The 24256-nt window shown below is 45.5% G+C and overlaps 1 protein-coding gene across 1 annotated transcript in view; it reads right to left on the bottom strand.

Moving 5' to 3' along the window:
- RGS22 (regulator of G protein signaling 22) overlaps window positions 1–24256 on the bottom strand; it is a 151803-nt gene that overhangs the window by 112371 nt on the left and 15176 nt on the right. The window contains exons 5-8 of the mRNA XM_056124946.1: window positions 11212–11330; window positions 10014–10151; window positions 9674–9799; window positions 7640–7702 (exon numbers count right to left, since the gene is read on the bottom strand). Of these exons, the coding sequence (XP_055980921.1) occupies window positions 7640–7702; window positions 9674–9799; window positions 10014–10151; window positions 11212–11330 (446 nt within the window). The remainder of the gene's footprint in view (window positions 1–7639; window positions 7703–9673; window positions 9800–10013; window positions 10152–11211; window positions 11331–24256) is intronic.

A 24256-nucleotide genomic window follows, 5' to 3' on the forward strand; every position in this document is an offset into this window, starting at 1 on the left:
CCTCCCCCCATTCATTGATGCTGACGGTCCAGGCGCCGGTGCCTGAGGAGGAGAGGAAGGGGAATGGACCCCGTTGCTTCCTCTGCTGGACACACTTCACACTCATTCCTCTTGTTCTACGAGGAAGAGGCAACAAAATACTGACAAATCATCCAAAAGGCTCCAGCAGCCACCGGCCACAGCAGGGGTCGCCTACAAAGCACAGGGAATGGCCCTGAAGCATTTCATCTGGTATGTCCATGTATTTTGGGAGACTGGGCTTGGCGAGCAGCTCCAGGAAAGGCCAGGAGGAACAGCGGAGAGAAAGAAGTGTCGGGTGGGGCGTGCTGCTCTCCTGAGAGTTCTCATGAACAGGGGTCTGAACCTTCCCCTCCACCCCCGTCTTCCCTTTTCAACCATCCATCAGCCCAGGTCTGTCCCCCAGGGTCCCTACTAAGGTCACCCCCCATGTTCCTAATCTCTTGATTATCACATAACAGGTGACTTCCTCCTACACTGGGGGCCCTTCAGAGCTTCCACCCTGCAGCCCACAGGCTCTTGGGGCTCTCTGTCCTTGAGGGTAGCTCAGGCAACAAGAAGGAGATGGAAAGCCACCATGGCCACAAGGCTTACCACACTGGAGGGAGTGGGCTTGACGGGCGGCAAGGAAGGGGAAAGCATACAGAATCCAAGTGGGCCCCCACAAAATTCAGGGGGGTCCTGTCTCCAGAGAGGGAGGATCCCAGTGAGGATTCCTATAGCACTGAGGGCTTCTTGGGCCATTTGGTGGAGGGCCAGGTGAGATGGGAGTGCGGGGCGGTGCAGGAAGGTGGGGAGCACTGAGGGGCGGGCAGCTTCTCCTCTCCCTGTCTCCCCATCTCCAGGATGTTGGGGGTGGGGGTGGGGGGGTGTGTGGACGGACGGATACAGCCGACACCATCCTCCTCTGCTCACTCTCTGCTGAGCTCCACTAACTCGTTTTGATTGATAAGGCACCCTGGCTGGCAGCTTGGATCCCTCTCGCTGATGGGAAACCAGGGAAGAGGGTTGAGCTGCCTGAGGGCAGAATCCAGGTGAGCTGCCAAGTCTGTGACTTTCAGCCGCACTTCTGGGTCTTCAGACACAGGGTCACATCCAGGCACCATCTACGTCCCAGGCACCAGTCCTTTGCTCCTACCACTGCCAAGCTTATCAACAACACCCCAGAGGTTAGTTCAATCAACGACAATAAAAGACAGAAGTTGGGGAGTAGGCAGAGAGACGGGGATAAAAGGGGCAGGTGGGGGTTAACCCACGGGCTGATTCGAGGAACTCTCAGTCCCTAACCACAGGACGCCTTGAGTTTCTCCAAGGGCAGTGGTCAGCCCACACTCCCCCCTGACTTCGTGTTCTTATTTCCAGAGTATCTCCTTTTCCAAGTTCTCTGCAAAAAATCACCCCGAAGGTGGTGAAAGCTAACTTTGTAGTACCAGTCGTCCATGTGCGAAAAATATTTTCACAGAAAAAGCAAGTGCATGAAAATATTCTTACCACAATAAATTGCTGGTTCCACATTTCTTTGAAAAGAGGAGGGAAGGGAGGTGGGGGAGAACCCCCAAACCTGTGAATAATTAGTGGCGTGCTGAAGCCGCCAGCCCAGCACCACTGAAACACACCGGGTGCCAAATTATTTAGCTGAACAGTATTTAAATTAAAAACTAATGACTAGGTTAATTTAATACATGTTCATTTCTGCTCCAACTCTGTCTCTCCTAATTGAGCGCCAAAGCTGTGCCTTAAACATGCATCCTGGACCGTGAAAGAAAACCAGCTGACCGCAACAAGTCGGTTACCAATAACAACTTTCTTTTAATCTAAGTTTTATTGTCATTTTAGATGTTTAACCATGAGCTATTTACTGGGCATATTCGCCAATTGGATGATTGGGGTGGGGGGTGGACACTGTGCTGTGTGAAATCCACAGAAAGAGTCCTGAGTTCATAAAATAACTTGTGTTGGGTTATGTCAGTGAATTTCTTCCATCTGAGCCACGGGACCTATCAAACCACCCCAAGGCCCACCAGCACCTCTAAAAATCAGTCTTGAGGGCCAGGTTGGGGTAAAAGGTACTTGCTCTGCCCATGGCTGATCCTTGCTGGCTCTCCAGCACTTCATATGGCGTGATCCCCAAGCTTACAGCCAGGAGTGGCCTCTGAGTACTAACTACCATTGGGCATGGCCTCAAAGTAAAACCAATCAGTCTACTCCAGCAGAGGAAACCCCAAAGCTTTGCTCCCCTTCATCCACTCATTTCCCAAACTAGACTTGTTTTTCTCTCTATCTCTCTCCCCTTACCCACAAATCCAGCGAACATGTAACTCCTTCATAAAGCTGCAAGAAATTATAATCGTTTACAGATTAAAAGCGGGTGGGGGTGCTGTAGAGAATCAGTCCAAAAAAAAGTTGCGGTAAAATTCCAAAGGCACATAGCTAAGTTCTGTCTGGCAAACACATGACATACCTAGCCTGCACGGAGAGTATAGACCAGGCCACCCCTTCAGCTTCTGCAAACCATAAATGTCACAAACATTCTAAACCACCCACAGAGGACCAACCTAAATCTGTATGTGGGCTCATCTATTCAACCCCACAACAGTCACTGAGCATAAAACACACCAAACAAGACCAAAAGGAGGGGGGAAAATGTTTTCACACTATAGTACAGAAGAAAACTTAATAAGCAAACACTTGTCCATAAAGAGTTGACAGAAAAAAAAATAATAAAAAAAACCCTCCCAGACACCAAATGAAAACAATATCTGAATGTGAGCCTGGCAAGAGAACAAAGGGAATGAAGTTATGAAAGCGCGGATTTGGAAAGGGCCGTAATCATTTATAATAGCAGCAACTGTCCTGGATTCCCCTCATCAAAAAAGAACACAGACGTGGCCACCAGCCATCAGTGTCTGCATCTTACAAAGGGTCCCCCGGGCGGAAGGGTGTAATGGAAATACATGGAGGAGCAGGAGGACTTGAATCTTGGGCCCATTTCTGACACAGCCCAGTTAAGAGACCATGGGCACGTCACTCCAGATGTGGATGAAGCCTCAGAAGTTGAAGGTCTAAGGGTCCTTTGTGGACCAGTAGGCTCTGTATCCGTCTGAGCATTCAGCCTTCGGATGTTGGGGTATAAGGTTCAAAGGTGACAAAGAAGGGAAGGCAGAGGAGAGGTTGGTTTGAAAGACAGATATCAAAAGAGAATCACCCTTGGGGTGCTTTTTATTTTCTTCATCATTTTTTTTTGAACCACACACCTGATGGTGCTCAGGGATGACTTCTAGCTCTGCGCTCAGAGATTACTCTTGACAGGCTCCGGGGACCATATGGGCTGCTGGGAATCAAACCCAGGCCACATGCAAGGCAAACACCCTCTCTGCTGGATTACCTCTCCACCCTGGCCCTAAATGCTTTTTGAGGTGCTTTAAGAGACCTGAAGGGAATGGCAGGGAGGTGGGTGGAGGGATAGTAAGGTGAGTAGAGCACTAGCCTTGCATGAGCTCAACCTCAATACCCAGACACATTGTCTCATGACCACTGCCACTAGTGATCCCCCGGTGTAGGGCCAGGAGTAAGCCCTGAGCACTTCTGGGTATGGCCCAATAATCAAACAAACAAAACCCTCCAAAATAGAAAAAAAAGGGATTTGGTCCAATTTCCTTTCACTGAAAATGTCTAATCCCTCAATGTATACAGCCCCCACAAAATAGTCCCGAAAGACCATTTCCTGACCTACACCTGGATCCCTTTCGTCACAAAACTTCAAACTTCCTCTTTCTAGTGAAGGAGAATCAATTTCCTCCGAAACTGCCTGGTATCGCCCTCCAGCCTCACAGCAACTGTTCTCTTACTCCTCCTCCCTGAGCTCTTCCAACACTCGAGTCCTCCTCCAAGTCAGGCTCAACACCCACACTGTGTAACCCCTCCTCCTCCAACACAGCTTCTAGCATGTTCACGGGAGAAGTAAGTTTTCCTGGTTCTAGCTTAGTAGAGAAAAAAAACTGGGGGGAGGGGCACACCCAGTGGTGCCTAGCGGTTTTTCCTGACTCTGTGTTCAGGAGCAATCCCCCTGAAGGTGCTCTGAATGACATACACGGTGTCAGAAAAATCAAACTAGGGACGTAGCTGCCTTCACCACATACAAAACAAGAGCCCGACCTTCCTGGGTCACCTCTTTAGACCAGCAGGTCTGACAACTCAGTCTGATCCAGCCCCCTACAAAACATGAACCGAGTGCCTTCTAGGATCCATACCCTTTTGATCTTAACTACACTCTGAGCACCTTTAGAATGAATTCACCTGGAGCCAGAGAGACAGTACAGAGGTGAGAGTGCTTGCTATACACACTGTCAACTTCAGTTCAATTGCCAAACCCCCACATGGGCCCCTGAGCACCAGTAGGAGTGACCCTGTGCACAGAATCAGGAGTGAGTCCTGAGCAACACTAGTGTGGTGCAACCCTCTCACCCAAAATACATAAACTTGATTGTATCTTGTTTGGGGCTACCCTAATTGTTTTTTAAAATAACACTGCACTTTTATCCCAATGACCAGTTCATTCCTCTGTCGCCAACTGTGGACATACAAACTTGGAAGCCAGATGGACCCAGAGAGGCTATATCACCCCCCAGCTCAGTGGCTTTAAATCGGAAAACACTGGCTCAGATGCGAGGATCTGTCCAAGTCTCTGGCAAAAATAGTTTTTAAAAGTCAAGCCAAAGCCAAGGACAGATTTGCGGGACACCGAAGATGATCTTTGACCCGTCAATGGGACATAGGGTGGCAGCGCTCACACGGTGGGGATGGAAGATGGCATGGCAAGCAAGAGAAAGGCAAATGCTATGCCAGAATCTTCACATACTGACTTCATACCAGAGTCTTTTAAGAGCATCCCATGGTCCTCACAGGGAGAGGAATGGTGGGATGAAGTTACTGGCGGGGGTGGAGGGGTGGGAGGGAAAGGTCGGGGGGAGGTGACTAGCACCTCATGTGAAGACACTGGGGCTGGAGCTCACTTCTGTCTCCCTCCTGTTGGCAACCACGGCAGAGTACAGGAAAAGCACACGTAGTGTGTGGTTGATGCAGCCGGGTTTGGGGTGGGTGGGGAGGGGAGACAAGATGGAAAGTTGGGGGGGCCGGGAGTGAGGCCCCCAAGCGATATTCAGGCAGATAGCTGGAAAGGTGAGATGGAGGCCACACATCCGTCGGAATAGGAACACAAGGCAGTGGGCGATTAAGAGTCATCCCAGACTGACTATGGTGTGTGAACTCATTCACATATTTGAAAACTCATTTCACAGCTAATGATAAGGGTTTGGGAGCTACGGCCAAAGTGGGTGCCTGCAGATGGATTGCTTTTAGCCAGGGCTGACAAGGATGAGAAAGGCTTTTCTAGAAGTGACTAGACTGGGTTGGGGAGGTACAAGGTTCCCAGGCTCAGAGACCAGGAGTATTTGCAGTGTATTCCTGTCTGCAGTGTATTCCTTTCTGTGAAGAAGGCCAATGGGCTGGAGGAGAATTAGCAAGGGGAAGAGCAGTAGAGAAATAAGGATCAACAGATGCCTGGCAGGAGTCAGGCTCTGTAGGGTTCTGCATTCTGTTCTGACTGAACAGAGAAGCCACTAGACAGGGTTTCAGCAGGAAGTAGCAAGACATCACTTTTTATGACTCTTGCCATTAGCATGATTACTACTTATTGAAATCACAGAGCTAAATTTACGGTGTCCTAAAATACCATTTCATGACTCTCCAGAGAGAGAGAGAGAGAGAGAGAGAGAGAGAGAGCAAAGGGAAAGGGAAAGAGAGTGTACCCCCAGGCTGCTTCTGACTTCTAGATAGTCCATAAACCAAGCCTTGACTAATCTTGTCCAGAATTTGCCAGAAAATTCTCGTGATCTGACAATCCAACATCCATCACCTTTCCTATCCCCCAACTCACTCTGGAAACACTTTTCCCCTTCCTCCTGGTGGCATGAAAAGTCTGGGCAGATGCTGGGAGATGGAAAGGGGCTGAGAGAGGGGGAATCTAGGCAGAGGGATATGGAGCGATGGAACTGGGAGGAGCTGGTCTGGTGGGGCAGGGGATGAACAAAGAAGTCACTGCCTGCGTGTGAAGTGTGATGGGATGAAGGGATGAAAACACAAACAGGTCAGTGGACCAGCTTGGGCAAAACCAGTCACAGAGTTCCCGAGAGAAAGCAGAGAGGGCAACTCATAATTCTACTTGGGTGGCAGAACTGTGGCTGGATCTTTCCTACATTTGAGGTACATTTTCTGTACTGTCATTCTTTCTGTGATAATCATAGTATTTAAAGAAAAAAAAAAGAACATTAGGCAGGGGAATTTCTTTCCTGGAGCAAGTTAAAGTCCCAAAGGAATTCCCCAAGGTTATTTGGTCTACTGCCCCCTTTTCAGAAGAGAGATAATTCACTCCAGGAAATCTATCTTCTTTAAGGGAACAAACACAGAGGGCCCCCACAACTGCACCCCAGTGAGCACTGACCTTTTTGGCAAACACTGGTCTACAGGAACACCCATAGGGAGCGGTAAGGGACATTAAAATGTCTTGGGACATTAAAATCAAACCCAATGCATATATATATATATATATATATATATATATATATATATATTTGTTGTTAAAATTTCACTCAAAAATGTACTGGAGTGGGGATATTTGAGAATGCAGAGACTACAGGAAAGATTCTCTGGGCATTTTGGTAGCCTACAAGTGGCCAAGCAGAGCTGAGAGTTGGACAAGGTAAGTCCCCTGTAGGAACCCTGTCCAATCACCTATTTGCCTGCTGGGGTGAGAGCAACAGATTCCACTGGAAAACAGAAAATACCAAGAAACAAACACATGTGCACAGGCTGATACATCTACAGAGATAAGGACATCAGCACTTTCCCTTCAAAGGGTGTGTCTGAATGCTTCCTTTTCAAGAGAGACCAAATTTTTATGGTCTACTTCCTTAAAAATCACATATTTTTTTATATTCACTTTTTTATATTCCAAATTTTCTCCTCATAAGTCTTTTCATGAGGAAACGTTTTCTATTTTCACAGCAATGGAAACCTTTTCCTATCTAATTTTCCCTTATCTGACATCCCTGCTTAACTCTGTCTCCAAATGCGAGAGTGCTTTCCTTCCCACTCAGACCCTTCCCAACTTTCAGTCACTGCTCAGATTGAAAACCTATTCTTTGGCGCCCACTTGCATCTTACACATTCTTGCTGTACAAGTTTAATTGACTTACACATGTGCTACTTTAATATCTGCCCAAGAGGATGACAATAATGGCTCAGAGGCATGAAATTTAGTTCTAAATCTTTGCATATCCCATCCTTATCACATCTGTTCAAAGCCTGAAATGGTGCCAGATACAACTGTAACCAATTGGACACAAAAGCATCAAAAGAATGCTTTTGAAGGTTAGAAAAATGCCAGTTTTCTTCCATGAGTACTAAATATGATTCAAACCCAAATTGTTAATACATAGACACAGACTTTACCTAAATGTTCTAATTAATGTTTTAAATTTATCCTTATACATTGGTCTCACAAGATAATTCAATGATTACAATATTTTGCTTTGGTATAGTCCATAGAACATAATATACTCACAGGCAGGCTTAGGAATTCATTAAAGTAATCCACAAGGAAACTATCTGTTTCCAAAGAATCTTCCTGCAAAAAAAAATAAAAAATACAGTGTTAGGCTTAAACTAAAATATGGTTTATTGGACGCCAATAATACTCTCTAGTTCTGCCACTAATAGATTATAAGGTCGATTTTCAAATCAGTTTCAGTTGGCCAACAGGGAATTCTCACTATAAACAGAGTTCACTGTTACAATCTCTGGCTAAAGAGATAGAGAGAGAGAGAAATAGATTGATAGAGATAAAGAGAGAGAGAGAGAGAGAGAGAGAGAGAGAGAGAGAGAGAGAGAGAGAGAGAAGAGAATGGAGTGGAACCAACGCTTCAGAGACAGGTTCTGTGCCCAGCTGTGAAACAATGCATCAAAAATATTAACAGAGACATCAACAGGAATCAGAAAATTTTATGCGGGGCTAACTTTCCCACCATCTGAATAAAACATGCATCTTAAGGGGCTGGAGAGGTAGTACAGTGGATAAGGTGTTTGCCTTGCATGCGGCCGACCCGGGTTCGGTCCCCTGCATCCCATATGTCGCCTGAACACCGCCAGAGGTAACCCCTGAGCATAGCCAGGTGAACCAAAAAACAAAAACAAACAACAACAACAACAACAAAAAAGACGAAGAAAAAAAAGCAGAACCAAGATGGTCAGGAGCAGTAATCAGGGGTGGAATGAAACTAGTAATTTAAATTTCTTAAATTGCTCCACGGAAGCTAAAAGCTAAGTGGAGAAAATAGAGCTCTGCTGGGGATCCCACTCTGCACCCCACCAGGATGCACGTGGTGGTCATTATCCTGCTTCACTTCATGAAGAAGCTTGACCGAGCCTGCATTGTAGGCAGAGAAGCTGGACACGCTTGTTTCCTTAACTAACTCATCCACAAGAGGATCACTTTTTAAATGGGAAAACTTGGAGATCCACAGCCAAGAACAAATTCTCTCTTCCAAATGAAACACCTTATTTTATTAGCAATTGTTTCCATTGTGTCAAAGGCACATCGTGGCATACTCCGGTATCTGGTACATGTGTTTATTTTGTTATTCATAATTATTTTTCAATTTTACAAATCTAACATGAAAGTTGACAATATGACACAACGCTATTATTTCCATATGGCTGAATATTTTCTCCTTCCCTTACCGGCCAATTTTATTTTTTTTAATGGTTGTAGTATAGTGTTGAAGTTTTAAGGAAGATATGAAACTATATTAACACCTAGTTTGGAAAATCAATTTTCAGAGTAATTTCTTTAAGTGACTGCAGTGTCAAAGTACAATTATTAGCAATCAGTCATAACACTTCAATTTGGGAGTTTATTTAAAATCTGAACTATTTTAAGTCACAAGTAAAGGATTTCAATGCATCTAAATCCTGAATTGATGAAAACAACAAGTGTGGGGTCTCATAACTCTCCTGATTCTGTGGTTGTGCCATGGTGATACATTCTCCAGAACAAGAGGGCTGGAGTCATAGTACTCTGGTAGGGCTCTTGCCTTGTACCCAGCCAAATAGGGTTTGGTCCTCAGCACCCCCTAGGGTCCCTGAGCACCACCAAGAGTGATCTCTGAGTACAGAGTCAGGAGTAAGCCCTGAGCATCACTAGATGTGGCCCAAAATTAAGCAAACATCCTCCAGAATAGTTTCTGAAAGATTGTGACCCAATTACGCAGAGCTCATTTGCAGGTAGTTGGTGAAAAGATTCTATTTTTTTTGATTTGGGGATTTTTGTTGTTGCCTTTCTGTTTTGGGCCTCTCTTCAGTCATGTTCAGGGCTTACTCCTGGCAAGGTTCAGGGGCCCGTGTGGCGTGCTGGGAACAGAACCCAGGTCAGCCACATTCAAGGCAAGTGATCTACCTGCCATCTACAATGCCTCTAGACCCCAAAGTGAGTTTGTTTTCTCTTGTTTGAGGGGACGCGCATCCCCAGCTGTGCTCAGGGGACTGTATGTGGTGCCAAGGATGAAACCTCTGCAGGACACATGCAAGGCAAGTGCCTTACCCACTGTTCTATCTCTGACAATTCTGCATTTCCCCTCTGCAAGCCCGTCTCAATTTCCACCATGTGGAGTGTTACAGCATCTGCTGGAAGAAGGATGGGGCTATCCCAGAAGACAGCCTCCAATATCTTATCACATCAGTGACAAAAAACATTGAGAGAGTGAGTGAGGGAGAGAGAGAGAGAGAGAGAGAGAGAGAGAGAGAGAGAGAGAGAGAGAGAGAGAGAGAAAGTGCCTGCCATAGGGCTGATTCTGGCACCTTCCATCTCAACTCCGTCGAGGTGCTCCGCCAGGACGTCTCAGCCCAGCCATGTGGCTTGCGAGATGGACTCCCCATCTTACCCCACCCGGAATGACCACCAAGGAGGGGAGGGTGGGGCCTGCTTTAGAGTCGTAGGTCCCTGCGCTTTGGGTCACGCTGAGCAGCGGTTCCTTCTGGAATGAGGATGGGGTCTGAATAAAGCGAGAAGGAACCAGTAACTAAAAAGAAAAAAAAAGTGCCTGCCATAGAGACAGGCTGGGGGCGGGGTAGGGGGGCAACGTTGGGAGGGAACCTAGTGACACAGGTGCTGGGAAATGTGCACTGTTGGAGAGATGGGTGTTGGAACACTATGACTGAAACCTAATCATTTCTTTTGCCTTTTTGGGTCACACCGGCAATGCTCAGGGGTTACTCCTGCCTCTTCACTTAGGAATTACTCCTGGCGGTGCTCGGGGAAACCATATGGGATGCTGGGAATCGAACCCTGGTCTTCCATATGCATTGCAAACACCCTCCCTGCTGTACTATCGCTCCAGCCCCTGAAATCTAATCATGAACAGCTTTGTAAAGGTCTATCTCACAGGGATTCAATTTCAAAAATCCTTTAAAACCAACCCAAAAAAATCCTTTCCTGATCACCAAGGACCTGATAAAGCCTTTATTCTCAACATTCTCTACTAAAAGTTTTAAGTCTTGGGGGCTGGAGATAGAGTACAGGAGGGAAGGCATTTGCCTCGCAAGCCCGTCAACCTGGGTTTGATCCCCAGCACTCCGTAGGGTCCCCCCGAGCACCACGAGGAGTATCCCTGAGAGTTCAGTTGGGAATAACCCTTGAGCACAGCCGAATGTGGCCCAAAAAACAAAAGAAGTTGAGGAGCTTGCGGGAGACGCCTGGGACAGACAGCTGATGAAACCGCGGGCCACAAAGAGGGCTTCCTGTCATTCTTAGGGAGGCACAGATTGTTTGAACAAGAAACTGGTTGGTTTGTATTGGGGAATCCTATGAAGGAAAAGAATCTTGGAAAGAAATTCTGGGTCTTGGCATGGATATAGCCCCATCACAGTGCTGTAAGTCCTGGAGACAGTCTCAATTGGTGTTCAATGTATCATTTTCCTGAGTATTATTAATTTTTTCATCTAGCCAAATAAAGGCAAAGTTATTTTACTTAAAAAGGTAAAAGTTTAAGGGCCTTGATTTTCGATACTCTCTGTTAAGTCTTCATCCTCCAGTCCAACGTAAATGAACGAAGAGCCCAGTGGTGTGGCTTAGCGGCCAACCACACGACTGTGAGAGGCCTCTGACTTGGTTCGAGCCTGGACATCCCCCACATTCACAAAGAACAGAATTGCCATATTTGGATGGAACAGCTTCCAAATAACCACAGAACTTCGGATGGCTAATGGGACAATCAAGGGGGAAACTGGGTTACAATCAATTCCTCCATGACGTCACTTCAGGAGTCTGACTACAAAATTTGCAACTCGGACTCTGCCAAGCAATGGCAGGATGGGGAGACGCATTCTTTTTGGAATTGCATACTCTTGAAACCTGTTTTCTCATGCAGCACAGGTGTGCCATCTGTGAAAGTGAACTCAGCTTTTCCATTTTCAGGCCCAACTTCTCCAAGGTTTTTCTTAAGACGGTTAAGCAAAATTACACATGTGTGCCTGCTAATAGTGGTATGTGTGTGCGTGTGTATTGGCCTAAAATTTTGCTGCATGCTCTGCTCAGATCAACCACAATCTCTTCATAATTCTTAAGAAGCCAGTGACACAAAGGCAGCCTTATAAACAGCGGAAGCCTTATAAATACAGATACAAGCTACAGTCCAAGAAAGAATAGAAGACGTGCCATAAGAAAGTTACAGCATAAACTTTTTAACATCCCAAAGGTATTATCTGGAAAGAGGAACCAAAAGAGTCCCGAATGGAAAGAGGAAAAGCATTTGAATTCTGTCTCGCATCACTTCAGACTCTTCATTCAGAAACATACATATGCAAGAGGGAATTGCACCACGCAACGCATGAGCAGAGAGAGGCTGGAAAGCAAAACACAGTAAAAGTTGTCACAGTTAGGTAATGGCAGAAGGGGGAAAATAATTCAAATTTCCAACTTCCTCTCAAGCCATTCAGATATTAAACCAAAGCCATTCATTGAATTTCTAATGCAGAGTCCTAAACTAGCATGCAGTAGGTCAGAAGGACAACCCAGCACAGGGTAGATCCTGCTTCCAAAATGATACCCATCAGAATGGGTATTATAATAAAATATATCATGATATATTATACAATTATTATATAGTATTGTGTAGGGCTGGAGCGATAGCACAGCGGTAGGGCGTTTGCCTTGCACACAACCAGCCCGGCCAAGCCAGGTTCGATTCCTCCACCCCTCTCAAAGAGCCTGGCAAGCTCTCTGAGAGTATCTCTCGAGAGTATCTCACCCACATGGCAAAGCCTGGCTAGCTACCCGTGATGTATTCTATATGCCAAACACAGTTACAACACGTCTCAAAATGGAGACGTTACTGGGCCCGCTCGAGCAAATCGATGAACAATGGGAGGACAGTGACAGTGACAGTTATAATAATATTGTATATTAATATTCTGTGTTGTAATATATTTTATCATATATTATACTTATAAAGGTTATATTGTTATATGTTATTATAATATCACTTGTCACTTGTCATCCCATTGATCATCGATTTGCTCGAGTGGGTGCCAGTAACGTCTCCATTCATTCCTGTCACGTGCTAATGTAGCCCACTGGAGTCTGCTCGCTCCAGGAACACAAAGAACCTCAAACCTGGGTAGGCAGCCATACATTCTTTTGACGTCCCGTGGAATCCAGTAGGTAACAGCGCTAGTCCCAGCGGTTGTCTCTAAATCATATTACATGTCTGGCCCATCTGATTTTCCACGCCTTGGCAAACGAGACAGCGTCCCTGATTCTTCACCGTTGATGGAGGTCGTAACTCTGTATTCTTTCTCTCATTTGAGTGAAACGTGATATTCCAAGCATAGCTCTTTTGATTCCTCTTCGGGATATCCGAATAGCATTCTCATCCTGTTTTTGTAGGGCCCAGGTCTCTGAGGCGTATGTTAGTGCAGGAAGAATGGTGGAGTTGAAAAGATGTGCCTGGAGCTGGAGGTTCTTCATCCTCTTAACCCTTTCTTCTACGCTTTTGAAGGTGCTCCACACCACTCTCTTCCTCCTGTGCAGTTCAGGTGCCACGTCGTTCATCATGTTGAGTTCTCGACCTAGGTACACATAACTGCTGCGTTCAGAAATGTTCATTCCATTGAGGGCAAATGGAACCTCAGGAACTCGACCTCGATGGTTCACTGCCTCACCGTGGGAAGAGGGCGGCAACAGTGCCAACCGGCGAAGAGCAAACTAACACAGATGGTTACAACATGCCACCTGCACGGCAGAGCCTGGCAAGCTACCTATGGCATATCTGATAGTCCAAAAACAGTAAAATAAATGGGCCTCATTCCTCTAACCCTGGAAGATTCCCCAATATGGCAGCGTTGAGAAGGATGAACAAGGAGAGGCTGCTAAAATCTCAGGGCTGAACGAGGCTGCCAAAGTGAAGAAGAACTAAAATGATTATCTGCATTTTTAATGCATGTATACTGGCATCAGAAGCATCTGTCGAGGACCTAATGGTGCAAGCGCAGAAGACCAAGTATGATGTCATTGGATTGACCGAGACAAGAAGGCATCGATTACATTGTGCCATTTTTGACACTGGAGAAGAACTGTTCCTTGAAACATGCGACAGTAGAGGCATCAGTGGTGTTGGTGTCCTCGTCAACACAAACTTGGCCATGAGCTTTGATTCGTTTGAATGCCTAACAACCCAAATTGGATACTTATGTTTGAATAGATGTGGCTCATTGCCTGCAGTTTCTATTTTCATCGTCTATGCACCAACATCCAACTACGACGACGAAGAAATTGAGAAGTTCTACATGGAGCTGGAGAAGTTCTATAAAGAAGACCACATCTTCTACAAGATCATTGTTGGTGACTTTAACACCAAGATAGGACCAAGAAGGTCGCCCAAAGAACTCCTCATTGGGACCCACAGCCTAGAATGGAACGAACAGGGTGAGAGACTATCTGAGTTCATCATGTTGACCAAGACCATCCATGGTAACTCACAGTTCCGGAAGGCCGAATCTAAACGTTGGACATGGGAGTATCCCGGTGGACAGTTCCACAACTAAATTGACCACATCATATTCAATTCACAGTTTTGCCTGACCAATGTCAGTTATCCCAAAATTCCAAACAGGATCGGATCACCATCTCCTTCATGCGAAATTCTACTTCACGGAGCGGGGAGAAAGATCTGCAAAGTTTAAGAAGAAGAAGAGAACTCCCAGAACCACCACCAACTGGAGCTCTTTGGCACTACTGCAGCAATATGGGAAGATGCCATCGTTGACAACATCAATAAAGAATCCAGGATCGACTGGATCAGCACCTCCATGATTGTGCGAGGAACACAGAGAGAGAAAAAGCCACAAAAAGATGCCTGTCTTCAGAGACTCTTGAGTTCATTCACCAACGTTGCTTGGCATGAGCCTCAGGCAACCACAAGCTAACGTCCGAGCTCGCAAAGCAGTGCAGAGAAGAGATCAAGGAAGACCTCAAAGAGAGAAGAGCAGCTGTGCTGGCCCATGTGGCAAAAGTCAGGAAAAGTATTCGCAGTGCCTGCCTGTCCTTCGCCAACTATAACACCAAAATGACTGCCCTCAGACAGCCTGATGGATCTATCACATCTTTCAGAAGGACAATGGAAAAGATTATCCACGACTTCTACTCGAATCTCTTCAATAGCCATGTCCACCTGCCCACATACCAAATTCCACAGGATGGATATGTCGTTCCCAGCGGTCTCCCATCTGAAGTTCGACATGTCATTTTGTTGGTAAAGAAGCATACATCACCTGGTTCAGACAAGGTCAGACCTGAACACCTGAAGAATCTGCCGCCAGTACTTGTCAATATGCTGGCTCAGCTTTTCACATGCTACCTGTCTGAATGCAAGGTTCCATCCCAATGGAAAACCATCAGAACCGTCCTAATGTACAAGAAGGGAGACAAACGCGACATTGGAAACTATTGCCCAATCTGCCTGTTGTCCGTCATCTACAAGTAATTCATTCAAATCATCCTGAATAGGATTGGCAGAATACTAGACGAAGGATAACCATGCGAGCAAGCTGGATTCCGAAAAGGATTCAGCATGATCGACCATATCCACACGGTGACCAAGCTCATTGAGGTTTTGCGAGAGTTCAAGATACCACTCTGTCTAACGTTCATTGATTTAAAGAACGCAAGCTACCGAGAGTATTCGATATGCCAGACACAGTAACAACAAAGTCTCCAATGGAGACGTTACTGGGCCCGCTCGAGCAAATCGACGATCAACGGGAGGGCCTTTACCTTTACCTTTACCTTTGATTCTGTTAAGACTGAAGTAGTTATCAAAGCCCTAGCCAAACAGGGCATTCAAACTCAGTACATCAGGATCCTCCATGAACTGTATTGCGGATTCCCCACCAGGATCTCACCATTCTACAAGAAAGTGATCATCATTGTCAAAAAGGGTTTGACAGGGTGATACCATTTCACTGAAACTCTTCAACGCCACCCTTGAGAACATTATGCACCCTTGAGAACATTATGACAGGAATGGGAGTGAAGATAGATGGTCAGCAATGATACCACCTCTGCTTCGCTGATGACATAGTTCCAATAACACCAAATATCAGCCAAGTAGCATGAATGCTGGTCAACTTTAACCATGAGTGTGGAAAGGTGGGACTACATCTGAATCTCACGAAGACAATGCTCATGAGAAACAAACTAGTTGCTGACGTTCCTGATGTTCCTGACATTCTACTATAATATACATATATATTATAAGATAGACGGTATTATAATAAACCTCTCTTTACTACTTCTCCCTAAAGTCCACTTGAATTCATTGATTCTCCTCCTTCAGTGAGTCCATCGCTGGTTTCATTCATCCCACCAGCATGGGGAGGTGGGATGAAGTGGAAGACAATGAGTTGACATTAATCAAGGTAACTCCTAAGTGCAGAGAATGGGATTCAATAGGTCCAACAAAAGGACCCTTCACAAATCTTCCGCCTTCAGGCAGCAAGACACTGAGAGGGAGGGAGGGCAGATTTCAGCAGCCTCAGGATGGTGAGCCCACTTATAGGTGACCTTACCTTGCTTGGGTCTCCTCGGACCCAGCTCCCTCACATGAGATGTTGGCCCCTAAGCCATGTCCCACCCTCTCACTGCTCCAAAGACACTGACCACGGGGCTGGTCAGGCTTCTGTCATGCGTTAATTAGCAAGCTTCCAGCCTTGAGTTTCTGTTCAAGGGTCCCAAGATGACAGTACACAGCTCACGATGGACACAAATTGTAGGGGAGGAGGAGGGAGAATATCAATATATAATAACAATACATAATAATATATTAAATTATATAGTATATAATGATATATAATATTATGATAATACCCATCCTGGTGGGTATCATTTTGGGCAGGATCTACCCTATGCCTGATTTGTCATTCTGACCTGCTGACTGCCAGTTTAGAGATGACGGTCCCAGTATTCGCCTTCACAGATACTGGATATGCCTGTCCAATGACCACAGGTACTAGTAATACCCACGCTAGCTTTGAGGTGACCACTTGGAAAGTACATGCCCTCAGTGCAAGAGAGTTACAATAGATTTTGTAATATTTGAGATGAAACATTACTGACTTACCAGCTTGCTTACCCTATAAAAATGTTAACATACATTTCATGAACGATGGAAAGAACTGGGGCTGGAGAGAGAGCACAGCCAGTAGGGCACTTGCTTTGCATGTGGCTGACCTGGGTTTGACCCCAGGCACCACATACACCAAAATAAATGAATTAAATAATTTAAAATAGTAAGAACTGTTAAGCTTTATTTTTATTTTTTTTTGGGGGGGTCACACCCAGAGGTGTTTAGGGCTTAGTCTGGTTCTGCACTCAGAGTCACTCCTGGCAGTGTTCAGGGTAGTAGATGGAGTGGCAGGGATTGAAGCTGGGTTGGTCACATGCAAGTCAAGTATCTTAACCCTTGTGCTATCTCTCCAGTCCAAGAACTGGTAAATTTTAAATAAAATTTCAACTCTTGCAATTTTGAATGTGTGTGAAACGACAATTTAAAATTTAACATCTTTTAAGTTTCAAGAAACTTTTTGTTATTTTTTTGGAGGACCTCCAAAGTAGTGTCAGAGGACCCAGGGACCACCCCCATCAACCCTCAGCTCTCTGTGCTGGGCTCTGGCCCACTATTGTTACACTCAGACCCAGTTGTGCCTCTGGGGCCACACCTGATAATCTCAGAGCTCTGATAACACCCAGTGGGGTTCTGGAGACATGCAGTGACAGGGGATTGAAATTGTACCTCCTGCATGCCAGGCACACAATCCACCCTTTAAGTCATCAGCAATAAAACACTTTTGTTAAATATTTAATGTGATCACTTCAAGCATAAAATTTAATACATCAATAAATGTTATGTTCATCCAGAGAGGTAACTAAGAAAATAAATCCACTAACAATAGCATTGAAAGAAGAAAATAAGCAAACAAAAATGTGTGTTCTAGAGACTATAGAACATTGCTGAAAGAATCTAGAGAAGAAAATAAATGGAAAGACATAAAGGCATACCATGTTTAATGGGCTGGAAGACGATATTGTGAAGAAGGTAATACCAACCCAAAGCACTCTACAGATCATCAGATCTGCAAAATCCCAATGACTTTTTATTTTCAGAAAAGGAAAGCTCATCCTAAAATTCCCATGGTAACCCTGAATAGCAAAAAAAATCTTGAAAACATACCAATGTGGAAGACTCAGATATCCTGATTTCAAAACTTACTACAAAAGAACAATAATCAAAATAGTGTGGTGCTGGCATAAGGACAGATGTATGAACCACTGGGACAGACTAGAATTCAGGAATAAATTCTTTCATATATGGTCAAATAATTGTCAATGAGTGTGCCAAGACTAGTCAGTAGCATAAGAATTCTCTTCAATAAATGATGCGAGTGAAAATGAATGTGTACATACAAAAGAATGAAATTTGGCCCTAATATAAAACTAACTCAAAATAGATCAAGGGTTCATACTTCAAAGCAAAACTGTAAAATCCTACAAAATATGAAACAGCAGGGGCTGAAGAGATAGGATAGGGGATAAGACAATTATGTGGCTGGCCCCAATTCGAATTCCTGGCACCATATATGGTCCCTCGACTAGTTCCAGGAATCACTCCTGATATCAGAACACACAAAATCCCTGCACATCACTGTGTGTGGCCCCAACACCCCCCAAATATATATATATATATGCACATACATATATACACTATGAAATGTAGAGAAAACATAAGTACAAATCTTTGTGGTGTTGAATTTGGTAATTCTTCATATGACATCAAAAATATAAACATCCAAAGAGCATTTTATAAAAATAAAAAAGAAAATTTTGCATTAATAGCTTCTAGTCAGAAGTGAAGGTCAGAATGATAATACAGCAGGTAGGGTGCTTGCCTTGTATGCAGCCAATCTGAGTTCAATCCTCACATCCCATGTGGTCCCTTGTGCATGCCAGGATCTCTGAGAGCAGAGCTTCATCACTAAGTGTGATCCAAAAACCAATAATAAGTAAATAAATAAGAAGTGAACAGACGGCCACATGAAATGTGAGAAAATATTTGCAATACATGTATCTGAGGAGGGTTTAATATCCAGAATACAGAAATATTCCTGAACACTCTGCAAGACAGGTAACCACCCAAATACTTCCTTTATTTATTTCCAGGGTTTATTTTGAATATTTTATTTAATAAACAAGAAAAGAAAGGGGAAAAAGAAAAGAAGCTCCCCACCTCAACAGACTCACCTAAATAGGAGGCCCTAAGCCAAATATTTCAGATGGGCATGAAACATGGATAGACATTTCTCTAAAGCCCAACAGACAGAGTTTATAAGCACAGGGAAAAGATGCCCAACGCCACCAGTGACTCAGACATGGGAGTCAAAGCGGCACAATAAAATTTTACTTGACACCTGAGATGGTGAGAATTGGAAGCCTGGGGGAAGGCTGTGGAGAAACTTCTATGGGGATCGGAAACGCAGCATTACGAGACCGCAGCATGCGGGACGGAGAGCCAATGCCAGGCCCATCTGTGCTTCTGCCGTGCCCACACCCTAAACGATGAAAAACACGAATGCCGTGACCAGTGCCACATGACCAACAGCCCAAAACATAAAAGTATAAACCACCCACCACGTCCACTTACGTATGGAAAGATACACAACATGTGGTATGTATATGGACACGCCACAGGACATGAGTTGGCCTTAAGGAAATTCTTTTTTTTTCTTAATTAAAAAAACTATAAAGTAGTTCACAATATTTGATTAGATTTAATATTCAAACACCAATCCCACCACCATTACACCTTCCCACCACCATATTTCAGGTGTTTCCATCCTGAACCCCCTCCCCTGCCCCAAAGTGGAACCGAAATAATTTATTTTGTATTGTTTGTTATGAAAAACCACTAAAAATGCTACCAAAAAAAAGTTTCCTTAGGAGCTGGAGCAATAGCACAGCAGGTAGGGCATTTGCCTTGCACGCAGCCAACCCGGGTTTGATTTCCAGGATCCCATATGGTCCCCTGAGCATTGCCAGGAGTGATTCCTGAGTGCAAAGCCAGGAGTAACCCCTGTCTAGTGCTGGGTGTGACCCAAAAAGAAAAAAAAATTTCCTTAGAGGAAAGAGTGTGAAGATTGTTTTATTTCACCCAGGGGCCATTAAGGCCTTCTGTAAGAGATCACTAACATGCTGTTAAAGGTTGAGCCTTGTGTGCTAATATATATATATAGTTAGTGCAGCAGGTAGGGTGTTTGCCTTGTATGCAACCGACCCAGGTTCAATTCCTCCATCCTTCTTGGAGAGTCTGGCAAGCTACCGAGAATATCTCGCCCACAGGGCAAAGCCTGGCAAGCTCTCCGTGATGTATTCAATATGCCAAAACCAGTAACAATAAGCCTCACAATGGAGACGTTACTGGTGCCCGCTCAAGCAAATCGATGAACATCGGGAGGACAGTGATATATCACTGTCACTGTCACTGTATCACCGTCCTCTAGTTGTTCATCAATGAGAGCCAGTGCCAGTAACATCTCCATTCATCCCAGTCCTGAGATTTTAGCAGCCTCTCCTTACTTGTCTTTCCCAACGCTGCCATATTGGAGGCTCTTTCAGGATCAGAGGAATGAGACCCGTTATTGTTACAGTTTTTGGCATATCGAATATGCCATGGGTAGCTTGCCAGGATACTCTTGGTAGCTTGCCAGGCTCGCTATATATATGTAAATATATATATATTTCCCTTTATAATTTGTCGCCTACAGTCTGAACCTCATCAAATATGGTGTGGCAATTATGGAAAATGGGTAGGGAGTGTTACCTCCTTATCCTACCCTATATATATATGTGTGTGTGTGTGTGTGTGTGTGTGTGTGTGTGTGTGTAAAAGTATTTCCCTCTAAGATTGGTTGTCTCCTACTTTAAACCCCATCAAATGTGGTGTGCTATGGGCCCTAAGGAGATTCTGTCTGGGGCAGCAACACTGAGAATGACTTACAAGCCAGATACAAACTGGAAAATAGCAGAGGAGTCCCCCATGTGTCTAAGGAACCCACCACGGACCAACTCAAAAAAAGACAAAAAAAAAGTGGGGAGGGGTGGCAGGGGTTGGGGGGAAATGAGAAATTGCTGCTTTGTGACTCGCAGTTTCAGTTTGGGAAGATAGAAGCGCTCTGCAACTGGAGAGCAGCCACAGAGCAACAGAGATTCTCCTTATGCCCTTGGATTATTCTTTCTGAGTGATTAAAATGAGGGGTGGAGTGACAGTACAACAGGTAGGGTGCTTGGCTTACAGGCGGTTGACCAGGGTTTGATCCCTGGCGTGACACATGGTCCCCAAGCCCCATCAGGAGTGACCCGGAGCACATAGCCAGGAGAAAGTCCTGAGCATTGCTTGGTGTGACTGAAACACAAAAAAATGTGGGAGAGGGATGGTTAATATCAAGTTGTCCCCATGGACAGTCTCAGCCTCTGGCATACTAAAGGCTGCCAAATCCCACCCCCCAAAGGTTTTCTGTCCACTGCCTTGGGTCCTCTTCACTGGCCAGGCTTCTGGACGCCAGTGTCACTCTCCAGTCCATAACACACCACTGTCATTTTTCCTGCCCCTCTGGGATGCTCCACCTGCTGGATCCACCTTCCTGACCACACCTCAGCTAACAGTTCTACCTGTGCGGGCACGGAAGAGCAATCTGCTCTGGTCTTATTCCATGCGGGCATGACAGGCCACCATGATTCTTTCTGATGGTCACGTTGGCTTGGGAGCCTTTTTTCCCCATGGGCCTGGCCCATCCTCTTTCTGCTCCACGTGTTAGAGTAGTATCACGTCTTCCCTCTCATGACCTTCATACTCCATCTAAGGCCTCCCATGCCGGCCGGCACTTCTGCAGGACAAAGCCTGATTTGGTTTTTATGTTCCCGTGCCTCTAGACCTGCGCCATGCTTTGGCCAAGTGGATGGTGGGTAAGTGACTGCTCGGAGGGCTGGAAACAAGAAGGGGCCACCACAGCCCTCGTAAGATGAAAAAGAGCTACTTTTCCCAAAGAAGAGAGCGGGGGTGGGGGAAGGAGAAAGGAACTGAGAGAGAAAGAGAGTGAGAAGGGAGTAGATGAGAGAGAGAGAGAGAGAGAGAGAAAGGGGAGAGAGGGGAAGAGAGAGAAAGGAAAGAGAGAGGCAGGGAGGGCGGGAGTGAGAAAGGAGAGACCGAGGAGAGGGGGAGAGTACAGAAAAAGAGAAGAGAGGAGAGGAAGAGAGAAAGAGAAAGAGCCGGAGAGAGGAGGAGAGGGAGAGATAGGAGAGGAAGAGGAGTAGGGAGAGAGAAAAGAGGGATGGAGAGAGAGGGAAAGAGAGAAGGGGAAGGGAGGGAGAGAAAGGAGAAAGACAGGAGAGGAGAGAGAGGGAGAGAGAAGGTGAGAGAGGGAGAGAGAAGGAGAGGGAGGGAAAGAGAAAGAGAGAATGGAGAGAGGGAGAGATAGGAAAGGAAGGAGATAAAGTAGAGGAAGAGAGAAGGAGGGGGGAGAGAAAGAAAGAGAGTGGGAGAGAGAAATAGGAGAAGAGGAGAGAGTGAGAGAGAAAAGAGGGAATGGAGAGGAGGGAGGGAGGGAGGGAGAAAGAAGAGACAGGAGAGAGAGGGAGAGTAGAGAGAGGAAGAGAGGAGGGAGAGAGAACGAGAGAGAGCGGGAGATAGAGAGATATGAGAGGGAGAGGAGAGAGAGGGAGAGAAAAAAGAGGAAAAGAGAGAGAGGGAAAGAGAGAAAGAGAGGGAGAAGGAGAGATAGGAAAGGGAGAAAGAGGGAAAGGGGGAGATGGGAGAGGGAGAGGAGAGAGTGGGAGAGAGCGGCCCCTCAAGGTGAAACACAGCACTGCAAGAGCACTGACTGCTTAGACCAAAGGAGCACCAGAAACTTAAGTGCCCAAGGCCACATCCATCAGACCCCCACTGGCTCAAAGAAGAGGCAGCTGAAGGGGAGGGCCTACAGTGACAACTGAGGCCATGGCCTTTCCTCCTCTTCTCTCCTCATGGCTCTAAGGAGACCACTAATTGGTCCCAGGTATCCTAAGGTTTTGCCCAGTGATGCGGATGTTGCAACCTGATATTCTGATCTGAAAGAGAAACGAATGGGCCTTTCCTCACCATTCCACCCATCAACCTCTAACCAGTATAGCCTAGTAGCCTCCGGTAACCATTCGGCCTCTAAAGACAGGCTTCTCTAAGTCTAATGTGCTTGGCTCAGACCCCGCATTCACGCTTAAACCCAAGCTGCTGGTCTGCCCCGGGCCCCCTTAGAGAGCACCTTTCTGAACGGAAGGATCGCCACCGTGGGAAGCAGCGAGTGAGGAGCCACATGTGACCCCAACAGTGCCTAATTCAACCAGAAGTTCAAGTAGGTGCTCAGCCACCAGCATACTTGTTGATCCACTTACTGGTAAAACTGAAGTTCTAACACAGGCCCTGCAGTGCCAAGAGGCATCGGAGAACTTGATTCCAACCAGAGATCTGGGCTCCCCCGAGAGGGAGAAATTCCAAACAGCCTCACACTTTCCAGAGGAGCTCTGGGATCTATCTCAGTTTCCAAAAGACTTGTTGGAAACACTCCTGACACCTGGGCCCACACACTCGGGGGACAAACGGAGGATGGGGGCAAGGAGAGGCCCAGCCCGGCCTACTCACGAGTGCTACCTAGTGGCCCGCCCAAACCAACTTGTGGGCACTGGGCCATGGCTACATTCTGGAAAAATAAATACCACAGGTCAGGATGTTTCCACATAATTTGACGGACTTGTTCACAAGGCCTGGAGACATGGGGTCTTTTCTTTTCTTTTTTCTTTTTTTTTTTTTTTTTTTTTTTGCATGTTGCACTAGAATGAGAAGGAGATCCTCATGCTTGGGAAATGTTCTGTGTTTATTACAATTTCATTCAACCCATACAAACACCAGAATATGAAATTGAACAGACTAGAGATAAGCTATAAGCAAGTATCATATTTAAGTCAGATGAGTAAATATTGCGTGACACTCTGGTTACTGATAACGATCCTTTGAGTATGGCCAGAAGTGGACCCTGAGCACAGAGCCAGGAGTAAGCCCTGAGTACTGCTGAGTGTGGCCCTAACCTCTCTGCTCCTTCAAATGTCAAATAAACTGGGTTCTATTTCACCTGGGTTCTATTTCACACACACACACACACACACACACACACACACACACACACAAACTATAGTACCTATAGTTGCTGATTGGATGGAGAAAAGTGACTTGATGGTAAAAAAAATGGTATTTTTTTTCTTTTTAAAGTGGTATCTGTTTTATCAGAAAATCTTTAATAGGCACTACAAAATTTCAACCTACAAAGACTATTTTCAAACCAAAGCATATATACCTGCCTGCTTTCAGTTCATTTTTGAGGCACAAGAGAAAAATATGATTACCTTAGATTTGACGGTCCAACACTTAAGCTTTTGATACTAATTTGTATTCTATTTTCAAATTAAAAAGTTTTCGAAGTCAGTCACATTAAATTTTTTTCTCTGTGTACCTAACACTTAATCAACTCCCAGTGCATCACGAAGCAGTCCAAG

Source organism: Sorex fumeus, unplaced genomic scaffold (genome assembly GCF_029834395.1).
Source record: "Sorex fumeus unplaced genomic scaffold, SorFum_2.1 ptg000053l, whole genome shotgun sequence".
NCBI classification, from domain to species: domain Eukaryota; kingdom Metazoa; phylum Chordata; class Mammalia; order Eulipotyphla; family Soricidae; genus Sorex; species Sorex fumeus.